Source organism: Oryza sativa, chromosome 6, assembly GCF_034140825.1.
Source record: "Oryza sativa Japonica Group chromosome 6, ASM3414082v1".
Taxonomy (NCBI): Eukaryota; Viridiplantae; Streptophyta; class Magnoliopsida; order Poales; family Poaceae; genus Oryza; species Oryza sativa.
The window spans coordinates 11,634,179-11,649,301 of NC_089040.1; the positions used below are offsets into that span (position 1 = coordinate 11,634,179).

Sequence of the window (15,123 nt, forward strand, 5' to 3'; positions counted from 1 at the left end):
GTATATAAACTTTTTGCAAAAAATACTCCGTTTAGTAGTTTGAAAAGAGTGCGCGCGGAAAACAAGGGAGGAGTGTTGAGAAAAGGAGGTGTCGAACACACCCTAAGACGGGCTGGGCCTAGTATCTTATCAAGTATGGGAGATGATACAAACCCCATCGAATGCCGATGAAGTGCATTTCAGTTGCATATAGTAGCGGTGGTGTGGAGAGTGTTTGTATTTCTGTTTTCAGGTCCAAGGTAGCGAGCGTAGGGTGGTGTTTGGTACCGCGAGACCGTGCGTGAGTACACCACAAGCTTACCGCACGCATCCAAGGGCTCTGCAGCCGTGTTGTCGCTGGGGAGGTGTGTAACATCGATTACCCGTTCTCTCCTTTGCGGGATTTGTGCCGCTAATCTTGGGGGAGAGATGGAAAAAAAAGAAGAGAGAGGAGGAAAAGAGATGAGAGTTGCTGACATGTGAGCCCCACTTGCTAACTCAGCAAAGTCAACCGTGGTCAACCTACCACGTCAGTGAAAACCACTCAAGAAATCACCAAAGGAGTTGATTTACACCAGTTTTGGAAGATGCGGAAAGCGCTTATACCCGGTTTTGCGGTTGGAGGATGATTAATGAGGAGGTAAGACAGGAGGGGCATAAAATAGACTTGTTCCAAGAAAGAAAAGGGAAATTTTCTTTAGCCCACCAGTCAGTAAGCCTACTCCAGCGTCCAGCCCAACATGTGGAAACGAGCTTTAGGTTTAGACTTTAGAGGCAGCAAGGCCGCACCTCTCGCTCCACTCAGCCGCCGCCCCTCGCCGTCGCCGGCTATCCGCCGCAGCTCGGCCGTCTCCCAGCGCCGTCGCACGGCTCGCCGCCACCCCGCGCCGTCGCGCGGCTCAAGCCTCCCGGGGTGGAGCCCTCGCGCACGTCGTACCCACTCGTCCTCGGCTCCTCGCGCGGTCACTCCTACTGTAATTCGTTTCTCCTGTTTTTTCTTTCCGTTTTTATTTGAATTCCCTTTTGATTTTGGAGGGTTTTTTTTTCTCCCTTTTTTTCCCGTATGGATGCTAAACCCTAATCTATTCTCCCGCCCGCGCGCAGATGGGCGGAGAGGGAGCGGAACGGCGCAGCAAGAAGAAGGAGAAGGGGAAGCGCCAGGAGGAGAAGGCTGAATCGGGCAGTCGCGGCGATGGAGAGGCAGTGAAGCTGGATTTGGCTACAGATTTCCCAAGTAATAGCATGGGGAAGGTTGCAATGGACGTTGAGGAGGCGAAAGAAGTGCACAGGAGGAAGAAGAGGAAGGAGAAGGAGAAGGACCACGGAAAGGAGAAGAAGAACAAGGTCATTGCCGATAACATCGAGGAGGCCTGTGCCGAGGCGGAGCAGGCTGAAGCTTCAGGACTGAAGGTGGAGCAGCACTGCTCGGAGCATGTTCAGGGTGATATGAGCAAATGCGGCTCGGAGGAAGACAAGAGTATTAAGAAAGATAATAAGTTGATGAAGAAGAAGAAGAAGAAAGAGAGAAAAGTGGAGATGGCTGAAGAGGGGCAGATACTTGCTGGTTCTACTGATGAAAATGCAGGCTTGTTGCATGCGGAGATGGGCAGGGGTGAAAAGGAACAGGGTAAGAAGTCCAAGAAGAGCAAACGGAAGCATGAGGATGGTGAGCCTGTGGCAGATGGATCTGCCGGTGATGAAATCATGACCAACAGAGATAAGAAGAGGAGAAGAAAGGAGCATTCTGTTGAGCTGAAAGAGGGTGATCAAGTTAACATATCTAAGAAGGCAGTGAAGATAAAGGGAAACAAGAAGAGAAAAAATGAAAGCGATAAGTTTAATCCTGACTTAAGCACTGATGCACTCACTGGAGAAGATAAGGTTGGTGGAGATGGCAAAAATGATAAGAGAAAAAAGAAGAACGATACATCGACTAGAAGGAATGAGGTTGGTAGGGATGATAAGAATGATAAGAAAAAAAAGAAGAGCAAGGAAAGGAACGGTGGAAGAAAAGGCGAAAAAGAAAAAGCAGCCCAGTCAAAGGACAAGGTTAGGCGGGTGAGCTTTTCTGATGCTGTGGAGGTGTTTAGCATCAACGACGGTGAAGATGAAGATAATGGCAAGAGTGCTGAATCCGAAGTTGTGCATGGGAAACGTTTTACTCCAGAAGAAAACGCGACCCTTATGGAGGCCATCATGAGCTATATAGAGGTTGCCTCTCCTTCGAATGCTTAGCATCTTTCCTCTTTACTTCAATACCTGAATATATGAAAATATATGAAACAGTGACAAGCACACTAAAGTTGAATGAGAACTATGCCACTGACTGTATAAGACAAACCTGGCTGTTCTTTATGACTGATTTTTTCTTGTCTTTATTGCACTCAGATGATCTATTAATCATGTTTAACAAACATGCCAATCCTCTGTCATCAAATTTAAAACATATATTGATGAAAGCATGCACTTTAGCTGTGCAGTTCAACAATCCCTCCGTCCTAAAATATAGCTACTTAGGAAGCTTTTGGAGGGATTAAGGATTATGGTGCAAGGTCAAAACTGCCCATCATTATAGTAGGGCTAAGTAGTTGGTGTGATATAGATTGCTAGGGGTACGATGGAAAAGTAAGCTAAAGGAATTTGAATTTCAAAGGTAGCTATATTTTGGGACGGAGGGAATATCAGAATCCATCTGTTGCATTGTTTATTAATTTTCCATTGCAATAATCTTTTTTTGGGGAAGTTAACAGAAATTTCATGATTTAGCTTGGACACCACTTTGTTGTTAGTAAACTTTTACGCTGTATCACTGGTTTTCAAATATGCTGGTGGTATTCTTTTGGTGTTTGGATTTCATCTCATGATTCTACTAGTCTTTTATTACTACTAAACTAAATGGTGCATGGAAACTCCATGCCTCGCAATATAAAGTTTAAACACATTACATGTTTTATTTTTCATTTTAGATGAAGCAATTGGGAGAGAATGGGCTAGAGATGATTCGAGCTTGTAGTAAACATCCAGAGCTTAAGGGTTGTTGGGCGGAGATTGGTAAGATGAGAACATCTTCTATATCTAACTCTTCACTTTTGTTTCCCTTATGTCTGCTTGTGTTTGTGTTTCCCTAATGTCATTATTCTTTTATCCCTGCAAAGAAAGTAAAATCTCCTTGTTGCCCCAATACTGAAATCTCTTTCATTGCATTGCAAAGTTCAATTTTCCAACAGAATATGCACTTTGCATATATTTTGGAATATCGGCACTGGGAACAGTGAAAAATTGCTTCCCGCTCATTCACTACATCATGTTCACTTTTCCCTTATCTACATGGCAGACAGCATATCATGTTACTCATTAATGCACGACATCCTTTGCAGGAAAATCATTACCTCACAGGCCATTGACAGCCATATACAAGAGAGCACGGATTTTACTCTATAGGAGTGATGAGCGTAAATGGACTCCGGAGGAGTATGAGAAGATTCGCCGGTAATATAAAGCCCTCCTATGGTTGAGCTAATGCAGATTTCTATTTCCTGCATATCGTATTTTCAAAACAATTCCATAGTCCATACTTGCTAATGTTTTGTACTTTCAGCTATACAGATCAAACTATTTTGAAAAGAGCTACACAAATCAAAACCTTTTTCATAAAATGGTGCACAAATCAATCATCTAGAAGCGTGAATATCAGTCCTCAAATATATCTTGAATGTTCTGTATGTGCTCAAGGATCCACAGAGTTAATTTGTAGAGCATCACCCAATTTTTGAAGTTAAATAAATTCAGATTCAATTTTTGAAGTTAAATAAATTCAGATTGCTTGTATGGTAATAACTTATGTAGCTTGCTCTATCCCCTTTTTTTAGTCTTTAAGGTAATGTTCACAACCATGAGTGAGGTCAAACTAAAACCTTTGTAACTTCATGTTGACGTTTTGCAATTTGCTTTGAACGGTTCGACTATATTTTTGACTGAGGTTGTTTCTGTTGGATTTTTCATATTTGTTCATATCATTTCACATCATCCTGCAAAGTGATTGATACATCAGTCTATCCAAAGCATAATTTATTGGCATTTTGTCTTCATAAAACCTAAATGTGAGCAGTATGTTTTTTGAAAGGCTTATTAAGATCAGTGTGTATTATGACACAGGCATGTTGAAAAGAACGGCACTTCTTGGATATCATTAGCACAGGAACTTGGAAAGAGTGAGATCCATTTAAAGGACACTTGGAGAAGAATCAAACCTAAAAACTTGAAATCAGGTACTGGTTGCTGCAATTCCGCTGTTTGAAGTTCAATATTTCTTTGCAATATGCTTGGCTTTTAACTTCTAAAAATGTTCACTTTCGGTATTCAAAAAAAATGTTCTTTTCTTTTGTGCATTCTTCCAGAATTCCTTTTCTCCCATTATACATAGCACTTTCTTGAATTGGTTATTATGCACGTAAAATGCTTGCGCTAACTGCAGGCTGACTCTGTACTGTAGTTAGTTTTTGTTTAGCTGTATAACATACATCAAATGTGGGACTTCGTGAGAAGAGGAAATCGGATATGAAACCTGTTGTCAAAACTTGTATCAGGAGTGCAGGCGTGGCAAACATGACTTGTACAGACCTCACAGTATTATATGTGCAGGCATAGCAGACACAACTAGGGTGGGCAAAAAAGACCAAAACCAAAAACCAAACCCGAAGTCACCTATGGTGCTTGGTCCATATATTTGTGCGGAAAGACTGGTTGTTTTTTAGGTTGTTTGGTTCTGTACGTCAGTACCCGAACTGCCTGAACCTCCACCAGTAGATGACGCCAACAGGCCCCAACTCCTCAAGGTCCCAGTTAGTTCTAGACACCATTCCCCATTCCATTTGCGTACTTCTCAACCCTAGCCGCCAGTCCAGCATGCCACCACCCCCAGGCGCATCGGATTGACAGATCAGGGATGCAGAGGCGAGGCGGTGACAGTGCAGGGGCAGAGGCTGCTCAGCTGGCGGGCTAAGGTGGTGAGGCATGGCCACCTGGGGGTGTTGCTGCCTGGGAGGTGTAGGTTGGGCAGCTGGCATCGACAGCCAACGAAAAGGGCTGGAGCAAGCTAGTTGTAGTGCCAGAGGCAAGCAGTGGATGCCCATTCCCTGGTTTCTCATATGTCAGTTTTTGTCATTTTGTGATTGGGACCTGTGATCTCTGACTTCTTTTTTGATATTTTGATTAGTTTATTTGTCTATTTAGTTCATAATTGTTGATTAAGAATCATTTCGAAGGCTGGCTTAATGACTTTGATATGCTCTGTGCTAAATTGATCAGATCGTGCAAGAACAAAGACTGGACTGATCGTTCGGTTACCCAAATTGTCGGTTCATGAATTTGTGTTGGCAGCATCGGTTTCTCCTTTCTGAAGACCTTTGAAAGGCCGAACTAACCGGACCGAATTTTCGGTCTAGACCGAATATCCACCCCTAGACACAACTTGTTACAAATCTGTCATATTTTGTTTTTCTAACTCTGAACACACTGGAAACTACATGCAAAAACTTCATAATACGGTGTTGATTACGAAATTGCATTTTCTACTTGAATTTCATTGTCAGTTGCGAGATTTTGCATTTCCATTAAATGGAAAGACAGTTTGCAGAGTAAGTTATGAAGGGTCCACTTGCGCTTCACTATGCGAATGATGTTTGATGCCTCTTGTGCAATGAATGCAACACAATGCAATCATATAAAGTAAAATGTATACCATGGTTCATAACTTTTTACTGTTTGTGTGTTCATTGGTTATATTTCAGGCCAGTGGACACAGGACGAGTACCAAAACTTGTTTGATTTGGTGAACTTGGACTTGCGAGTGAAAGCTCATCAAGAGTATGATGCTGGTAATCGTAAGGTAAAATTTACTACTGTTCGACTGTTCGTTGGTGTATTCCAGGCCTGCTGTAATATTTTTACAACTTTTCATACTGTACGTTAGCTTGCATATTTGGCACTGTTCATTATTATTTCATCCCATCATTCCTTGTTATGAAGTAATTTACTTGCTTTTTGTGACAGTTAAGAGACAACATTGCATGGGAGGCTATTAGTGATAAATTGACAACCCGAAATCACAAGAATTGCTGCCTTAAGTGGTTAGTATTGAGCTACCTGCATTCCAGTACTTTATGTTTTCTTTTCCCAGCTGATTCCAGATCTGAGGTGCTGTGATCATATCATTATCTGTGCATCACATCAGATTTGTCTGGGCAATAATAATACCTAGAGTGTTTTTAAAATGAGAAATATATATCATGAGAAAAACATATATTTTTCTTCACCTTAGGGGCATTTTAGTTATTTTAGGTCATAAAATTTGGTTGGCTTGGTATCTGTGCATGGTTAATACTTACAAGTGAAACCCCAAAACCAAGAGAGTAGTATACCTACGGTCTACGGTGCCTCCTTACATAGGGATCTACTTTTTCCTATTTTTTCTGGATCCTTTCCTGATTTTCGTACTCTTTCATATGCTGCTGGGAACTCATGCTTTCTATTGTCATTGGATCCATTGGTATATAGCCAGCAGGCTGCGGGCCAACCATTGCTGTTGCTTCTAATCTTCTGCTGTGGCTGTGCGCATTATTACATCACATTGATTGGCCTAGTCGTCAAAAGAGAGTGTTGCTCACAGGCGAAATTGTTGAGGTTTTATGGCAATGTGCATTTGACAGAACTTTAACTAATCGATCCCATCCTTTTTGTACAGCTAAACCTGCTCTATCTTGCATAAATCTTATGCTTCTAGATGAATTTGCTATCATCAGAGTAGGTTGTTTGCTTGTACTTGTACATGTCGAATTAATTCAATCCACACTTTCAGGTACTACCAGTTAGCATCACCACTGGTTCAGAAAGGCATCTGGGCAGACACTGATGATTATCGATTGGTGGAAGCGTAAGTTTGTACAGATTTTTACCAAATTCATTGTTCTTTTCAAAATTTAATGCTATGTCCTTTATACCCGAGAGTTCTAAAATAGTAGTTGTTTCAGTTTTAATCTGGTTTTTGTCGAAATGTCCTTAAGCTTATTGATGGTACGGTTTGCACTTATTTTTGTTGATATGGAAGTGTGCATGTATATAATACTACAAATATTAGAAGTACTATGGATTTTTCACAAATTTGAGAGTTTTTGCTTTGCCTATCCTGTTTATGTTACCATGAGGTCACAAATTTGATGAAGAATTGGAAACTAGGCTTTGATTTCATTTTCCCTTTTTTAATTACTGGCACTAGGGCACCTTAAGTTGTCTACCTTTGGTTTTAAACAAACGCACCGCTGACATAGAACCCAAGTAATGACTGATGAGTGTCAACTAATGGCATGAGAATCGGAAAATTTTTCTCTATTATTTGAAGTTGTCTATATGCTACACTATAATTTCATAGGAATCAAGGGAAATCCTTATCCTCAATGGGCATACTGCACAAGATAGCACATGCCATGACATGCCATTTAATTTATTGTGAAAGCTAATTTACAATTTAGGCTTTGCATTCAATGGACCGATGGAGCACATCTTCTCTTTCTTCAGAAAGCAGAGTTGGTCAGAAAGCATACTACCTAAACAAAATTCGATTGATGAGATGTTGAAATAGTAGATTGCTGTATTAGACTCTGATTGCTGCGATTGTTAATTAGTTTAAATGTTATTGATTTTCTTGGACTTTATTGGATTGGATTAGATAGTGGATTGTGTTTTTTTTTCAGTTTTAGGCCTCTTGTCTCCTCACGTTAAGTCTTGCTAGCATGAAATTTTATAACTAATCGCTGAATCTTCTTCCAGGCTTCAAAATGTTGATGCTGTTTGTGTTGAAGATATTGACTGGGATAACCTTCTTGATCACAGGTGAGTGCTCAAATATTTCTGATCTACCTTCAATCTTGTTTGTTCAGGGAAAAAAACTTCTTAGCCCCCTATAAAGTATTTGTTCTACGATTACTTTACCACCTCCTTCTTTAAAGTATGAAACCAGGTATTCAATCCCCTGAAGTATCAAACCCAGGTCAAATAATCTGCCCTACCCTGTATTTCAATGGAAACCTTGGGCTGCATGTCGCTACTCTTCATGCCTTTTTTTTTTCTCTACATTTGTATAATCGTATTAAGGAATTTAAGTTCACTATGGATGCACAATAGCATGTGCACTAGTTAAATGTGGGTTCTTTCATGCTGACCAGTTTGATTGCACCTGCCAGTCTTATAATGTGGAGACAGTAGTGCAGATCAGCAAGGTTTATTTTTTTGGTAATGAATGCAGATATTAGAGGCTTAGAGTTTTCCCTATAGAGGTACTTGTTACCTATAGTGATCGAAGTTGCATTCGAGGTATAATATTTGACTTGGGACTTGAAGAGAACCATACATTTTGCACTGTTGAGCAATCTATCTTTTTTTTTTCTTTTTGCTGAAAATATATGACGTTCTGTAGGCATTACCAAGAACCTATTTAAACCTTTTGAAATTGGCATGTATTTCCATGTGCGTTGAAGTTTGGTTCCATTTGGTTACAAATTTATAATAACGGAGTATTTCATTCACTCTACTAGGTCTGGAGAGGTTTGCCGTCAACGATGGAACGAGATGGTCCGCTATTTAGGTGGCCACAAGGAGAAGCCCTTCATTGAACAAGTGGAAGTGTTGTCGAAGCGCTACTGCCCAGAAATGGTTGACTATAGGGAAGGGGAAGCGTAGGAAATGTCATCCACCAAAACCTTCCCAATCCGTTGAAAGGATAGCAATAGCCGTCTTAGTTACATCTCGCCTCGTTCAAAGGATAGCATTAGCCGTCTTACATCTCGCCTGTTGTTGAAATGTGTTCTGTGGCCTGTACAAAATGTTTGGCTTTTGGAATGCATGGCACTGATGTTTAGCCGCCCAATGCACTTGGGAATTGTTTGGATAGGCCATCTATGTGCACACGGGCGACGACACTCATCCAGCAACCAGGGCACCCCCTACCCCCTCTCCCCGGGCCATGGTAAGCATGGCTGTGGCGTCCAATCATCTTCGTATGGAAAGTGCTGAACATTACGATTTAAACTATGATGGATGGAGTCATGAACCCTGTAATTTCGTCACACCACAGGTGCATTCTTTGTTGATCTGCCTGCTTTTGTGATCTTCCGTTTTCTTTTTCAGATTTTTGTGACTAAGATCCTACTCATGTTTTAGCCATTCCTTTTCATTATTGTACATGTTAAGTTGCCCAGATACTCTCTCCGTCCTGAGATAGCTATATTTTGGTACTCTCTTCATCGTTCTTAAGATAGATATATTTTGGACTGCAGTGGGAGTATCATGGATTCATGGTGCATCTGATATGAAACACTTCCCATCGTCCCATGGCACATCTGAGATGTCGCATCAATTTACAAAGGCCCTATCCTATTGCCCTTTTGCATGTCCGTTTGCAAAAGGACTCGTACAGTTCTACTAGTGTGCTAAAAAGCTAGTAATGCACTGGAAGCTACCTTCTAAAATATGGGTGCGCTACAAACCAACTTGAACATATCAAAAGCAGATGTAGACTATATAAAGCACAAACCTGCGGACACGGGCACCCGTGAAAGACTTGCCTATTGATTGACCCGTCTCCATCAATATAGTGAGTCCATAGCATTTCCCCTCTTCCCAATAGCATAAGCACGAACCTTCTTGTAGTGTCTATCCAGCAAAAGAAGAGAAAACATATGCTATAGTGAGTTTCTCTCAGGCCATGGCTGATCTGAACCTTGTGTTCTTGTTCTTCCTCCTCTTGTCTCCTCCCATCTTATCCGGTCACTCTCTCTCTCTCTCTCTCACACACACACTCTCTCTCTCTCTGCTACTTGTTGCTCCTGACTCCAGTGAGTGCTTTTTCTCTATATCTGAATCTCTGACGAGTCCTTGTTTTTCTGTGTTGTGGCTATGGAATTGTTGATCAGATGGGGTGCTTCAGGTGATGGGAACATCGATGAATAGGAGGAGCTTGCTTCAGGCCAAGGGTGGTACGTATGGCCTCTCTATAACGACTTCTCTTCTTTGCACACAGCTCAAATGCTCAATTAGTTCTTTGTTAACATGGTCAGACCTTGTTAGCAGACTTATTATCTGAACTTGTTAACATGGTCAGGTGATGTGTACTTCTTGTTAGCAGAACTTGTTAGCAGACTTGTAATGTCACACCATAGGCCTCTATTAGTTCTTTTACTATTAAGGCAGTTCTGAATGATTTTGTCCAAGTTATTCATTCTAATGTATTTAGTCCACAGAGTTAGCGTACATGTTCGGCTGTGTGCACTCTTGATTCCGATTATATAGTTTAATAGTAAAAGAGAACTGGTTTCTGGTGGTACATCTAGAAAGAGAACTGATGAGGCCTCACAAGCTTTACTCCCAGCAAACAAGAGTAATAACTTGGTACCCTTATAATTCACTGGCCTTTCCAATCCCCCCTACAACTTAATTTAGTACGAAACAGTCTCCACAAGTTTATTTTCTCTTCCAACTTTTCACTTCTATCCAGTTTGCAGCATTTTCTCACGCCTTGGCCATAGGCCTCTATTGTGGTGAGGGAAGTTGCCCCTTGCAACCAAAGATGTGTACTTCAGCCTCCTTTAACCTTCTTTTTTTTGCACACTTTAATTCCACCAGCGTTATGGCATTAAAACCACGACAATAAACACATACCACATAAACAGTGTATCAAATCTCATACCCAATAAAAGAAGTGTTGTATTAAATTGATATAGGGGCAAATTTGCTCGCTACACTGGAGGTCCACAGGATGCCACAAATCGCTAACACGGCGAAAAATCAATGAAAACTAGATAGAGGTGGGAAGTTAGAAGAGAATATACTTATGGAAAGTGTTTTACACGAAATTAAGTTATAAGGAGGATATTGACTTGTAGGTGTTATTTGGATTTTCCCCTAAGCGAAAACTGTTTGGATTACGGACAGAAATTTGTCAACAAGGAGTTCATTGGATTTCTTAAACGGAATTGCTATTTTTTTGTCATAAGTTTTCTTAAAGGACGTAACTACACAGCTAGTGGTAGTTAGTTTGTCTAAATCAGCTACCACTCCATCTATAAGAGACCCTATCCACCTATACTTCAAATAAATTTTTCTCTTAAACTACTCATCCAATCTATGATCCGATTACATCGTTGTGTTCGTAACAATTAAATCTTTATAATAAGATCTCACATGATTATATTTTGATGAAAAATTATAAATTACTTTTAGATTTCACTAAATTACTTCTTCGACATATAAAAGTAAATTCAATAAAGCTCAAAAGTAATTTACATATATTATAGAAGTAACTTATAACAAAAAGAAAGTAACTTAATGCATACCTTTTTTTATTGGACGTAACTACACAGCTAGTGGTAGCTGGTTTGTACTCTATCTAGCTAGTGTTTCCTTTCAACTTGAAAAATGCAATAGTATGTTTCCGTTTTGTTTTAAAATACTTTTATAATATATGTAAATTACTTTTAGACTTTATTGAATTTACTTTTATATGTCTAAGAAGTAACTTAGTCAAATCTAAAAGTAACTTTTATATATATATATATATATATATATATATATATATATATATATATATATATATATATATATATATATATATATATATATATATATATATATATATATATATATATATATATATATATATATATATATATATATATATATGATAAAAGTAACTTATGTATATAATAAAAGTAATTTACAAAAATAAATATGTTTTCATCGTAATATAATCATGTAAGATCTTGTTGTGAAGATTTAATTGTAACGAACAAAATGGTGTAATCGGATTGTAAATCGGATAAGTAATTTGAGAGAAAACTTTATAAGAAGAAAGAAAAAGACATGTATGTCTAAGAGGAAAAACAAGCATGCACGTTAGCACGTGTAGCAGTCCTTCTCACAAATTGGTTCGTCGCTGGTTAACGCTAAACCGAGAGGCTTCTCGGTTTATATTTTGCCTTTCTTAGAACCCGTTTGCTGAGTTATGAGAGGAAACAGAGCCATCGTGGTTTTCCTAAGGTGGTTGCTCCTTTTATTACGGAACTAGATCCTCCACATGAATAATTCTGTACACCCAAAACAAACGAAATAATAGCCTAAAACCTGTTTTCTCAAAAAACATTCATAAAACCAGTTCTTTTTTCTGACATACCTCTAATAATGCTAGCTTGGCATGTTTGAAAAGCGCTATAAAATAGATATTACAAATTGAAAATATATCTAAGCTACCGGCACACACACCGTGCACACCAACTATGGACCTTTACTAACATCATTTCTCTCTATCTCTCTCTCAGGCTGCCCTGTGAGCTTTGAGAACCAGAACTACACGACCATCACCAGCAAGTGCAAATCGCCATGGCCTGCCGACCTCTGCTGCCCAGCTCTGAACGAGTTCGCATGCAATTTCAGCCAATATATCAACGACGAAAGCACCAACTGCGCAGAATCGATGTGGGTCTACCTCAACGCCCATGGAAGCTATCCAGCTGGCCTGTTTTCAAACGAGTGCGCAGTGCTTGACTGCAACGGTAACAATAGCACCATTAGTACTAACCAAACTGCTAATGGAAGCGGCACCCGAGGGGCTAAAGGAATATCAGAGATGTACTCACTTGTGACGACCTTAATTGTATCTGGACTCCCGGTGTTATTGTTCTACTGAATGAAGTACTCTCTCCGTTTCACAATGTAAGTCATTCTAGCATTTCCCACATTCATATTGATGCTAATGAATCTAGATAGATATAGAATGACTTACATTGTAAAACGGAGGAAGTAAGAAAAGATACACTATCACACAGAATGGACATGTTACAGTTGTGGTAATAAGTTGCGTTTCAGCATATATATACATTACGAGATAAGAGTACCCCCAGATTTCCTTTTTTTTTTCTTCTTAATTTTCTTTCATGGCATTTACACTCATTCAATACATGTGGATATTTTTTTTCTTCTTTTGAGCAATAATGCTTCTCTTTACTCTTGTAAATTTATGAACTTTTGGTTAAGCTTTTTTTTCCCTCTACGGCTTCTTTTACGAGAAACGGGCGAGAGAGGCTCCTACTATGTTAAATTCAAATTAAACATATTTAGATGATATGTAAAAAAAATTAAAAGAAAAACAGTTATGCGAGATTGTCTATCCATGGTTGCCAGATTGGTTTATCTATCTCCTTTGCCTATACAAAGGTTAAGTCAAAGTCTTCCATGCAAAACTTCTTCCAGTGTTGGACAGATTGTTGTACACCATTGTAAACAAGATCATTGCTTCAGGTCCAAATGTTCCAACAAGAATCCCCACAACATTAACAAACAAAGGGTGCCCAAATCGATGTTTGGTTGTTTAATACCACGTGGAAAATCTATTGTCACTTGACTCTCTCATGGGATATATAGAGAGAGTACATATGAGGTAGAGATTATTGCTTCGGCTCCAAATGTTCCAACAAGAATCCCCAACCTTAACAAAGAAACGGTGCCCAAATCGATGTTTGATTGTTTAATACCACGTGGAAAATCTAGTCAGTTAACCCTCTCATTGGGTATATATAGAGAGTACATATAAGGTAGAGACTTGGAGTACATGATAAGTTAGGATAAATTTGTCTCTAGGACTCTATCTTTATCTTGTATTTAACTTTTATTTCTAATCATACATATATATACTTCTAACATGCAGTATCTTCATGAACTCCAATTGTAGGTCCCATTGAATTCCAACATAATGCCAAATAACTTTGTGCGAAAGAGTAGGGGTGGGCATTCGGTCTAGACCAAAAAATTAGTCCGGGTAGTTCGGTCTTTCAAATATTCGGTCTTCACAAATTGAAAACCGAAGTAGCGAACAAAAATTAGCGGACCGAACAATTCGGTTAACCGAAAGTTCGGTCCGGTCTTCGGTCTCCACCGAATCGACCGAAGATAGATGGACTGCGGAGAGTCGGAGATCTGGTCTCATGCGACGACCTGGAAGCAGGCGGCGGTGCAGAGGCGGACTGCAGGCGGAGGCAGGAGGCGACGCAGAAGCGGGCAAGCGGCTGTGCGACGAGCATTAGCCCGGGCTGCTCGCGAAGGCAGGAGGCGGCGCGGAAGGCAGCGGCATGACGACTGACGAGCGGCCCGGCCGGGCAGGGCGCAGCTGCCAACCGCGCAGGCTGCAGGCAGTGGCGCAAGAAACCAGGTTCTAAGCGGCATGGAGGCTAGGCGCGACTACTCATGGGCAGCCGAGCAGCGCGGGTGGGGATGCGAAGGCGGGCGGCTGGGGCACTCGGCTCGCCGTAAATTTGATAATTTGACATTTATAGAAAACTTATTTGAAAAGTGAGCCGTGTCAAAAACTTATTTAAAAAATGAGCCATTGGCTCAGCGCCACAAACATTGACGCCAAGATATTATCCGAGGTGGCACGAAATTACCGTGTCATCAGAGCTCAGCGCCACTGCGCTTGGCGCTGAGCTGTCTACTAGATAAAAGGGCCAAAGGCTTTTTTAGATAGCAACACATGTTTGGTGAAGTGGTGTAGTCCCTTTTCTCTTTCTCAAGATGTCTCGGGTTTGAGTCCTCCTTCATGCAAATTTTTGTTTTCTTTTCTCAGCTGCTACAAGTACTCTCCTGTTACATATACTAGGTCTTGTTTGGATTGTTTTATTTTTTAAAAAACAAGTATACTATATATTACGGCTTCGTCCAATTTTTAAATAAAATTAGAAGAGTAGGGTTAGAAAAGGTTTAAAAAGAGAAAACGAATGTTCAAGGGATTCGAACCTGGGACTTCCACGATGAGATGAAAGTACTACTCCACCACGACCACGTTACACTTTGCAAAAGTAGGATTGCACAGATTTTTATACGGTAAACAGCTCAGTGCCAAGCACAGTGGCGCTGAGACTCGGATAATATCTTTGCGCTAATGTTTGTGGCGCTAAGACATTATACCTCAGCGGCGCCATTAGGTATGGCGCTGAGCCAATGGCTTATTTTTGAAATAAGTTTTTGACACGGCTCATTTTTCAAATAAGTTTTTTTTTTGAAAGGATCAAATTGTCAAATTTACGGGCTTGGCTGGAGCCTTGT

At 40.3% G+C, this 15,123-nt stretch overlaps 2 protein-coding genes across 3 annotated transcripts; both read left to right on the forward strand.

Annotated features, from left to right (window-relative positions):
• Positions 1-729: 729 nt before the first annotated feature.
• On the forward strand, positions 730-9,229 carry LOC4340836 (RNA polymerase I termination factor). 2 transcript variants are annotated; one of them, XM_015788297.3, is made up of 10 exons: positions 730-953; positions 1,084-2,190; positions 2,946-3,030; positions 3,357-3,468; positions 4,135-4,247; positions 5,769-5,866; positions 6,031-6,107; positions 6,836-6,910; positions 7,804-7,866; positions 8,568-9,229. In XM_015788297.3, exons 2-10 carry the CDS (start codon positions 1,084-1,086, stop codon positions 8,710-8,712), a joined length of 1,875 nt encoding a protein of 624 aa, XP_015643783.1. In that variant the 5' UTR covers positions 730-953; the 3' UTR covers positions 8,713-9,229. The 2 variants fall into 2 exon arrangements, with proteins under 2 accessions (XP_015643783.1, XP_015643784.1); XM_015788298.3 differs by lacking the exons at positions 5,769-5,866; positions 6,031-6,107; positions 6,836-6,910; positions 7,804-7,866; positions 8,568-9,229 and adding an exon at positions 5,287-5,557.
• Positions 9,230-9,583: 354 nt separating this feature from the next.
• Positions 9,584-12,919, forward strand: LOC136351275 (GPI-anchored protein LLG1-like). Its single transcript, XM_066311240.1, has 3 exons — positions 9,584-9,797; positions 9,945-10,007; positions 12,345-12,919. The coding sequence occupies exons 1-3, from the start codon at positions 9,737-9,739 to the stop codon at positions 12,710-12,712; spliced, it is 492 nt and encodes a 163-aa protein (XP_066167337.1). The 5' UTR covers positions 9,584-9,736; the 3' UTR covers positions 12,713-12,919.
• The last annotated feature ends 2,204 nt before the right edge of the window (positions 12,920-15,123 follow it).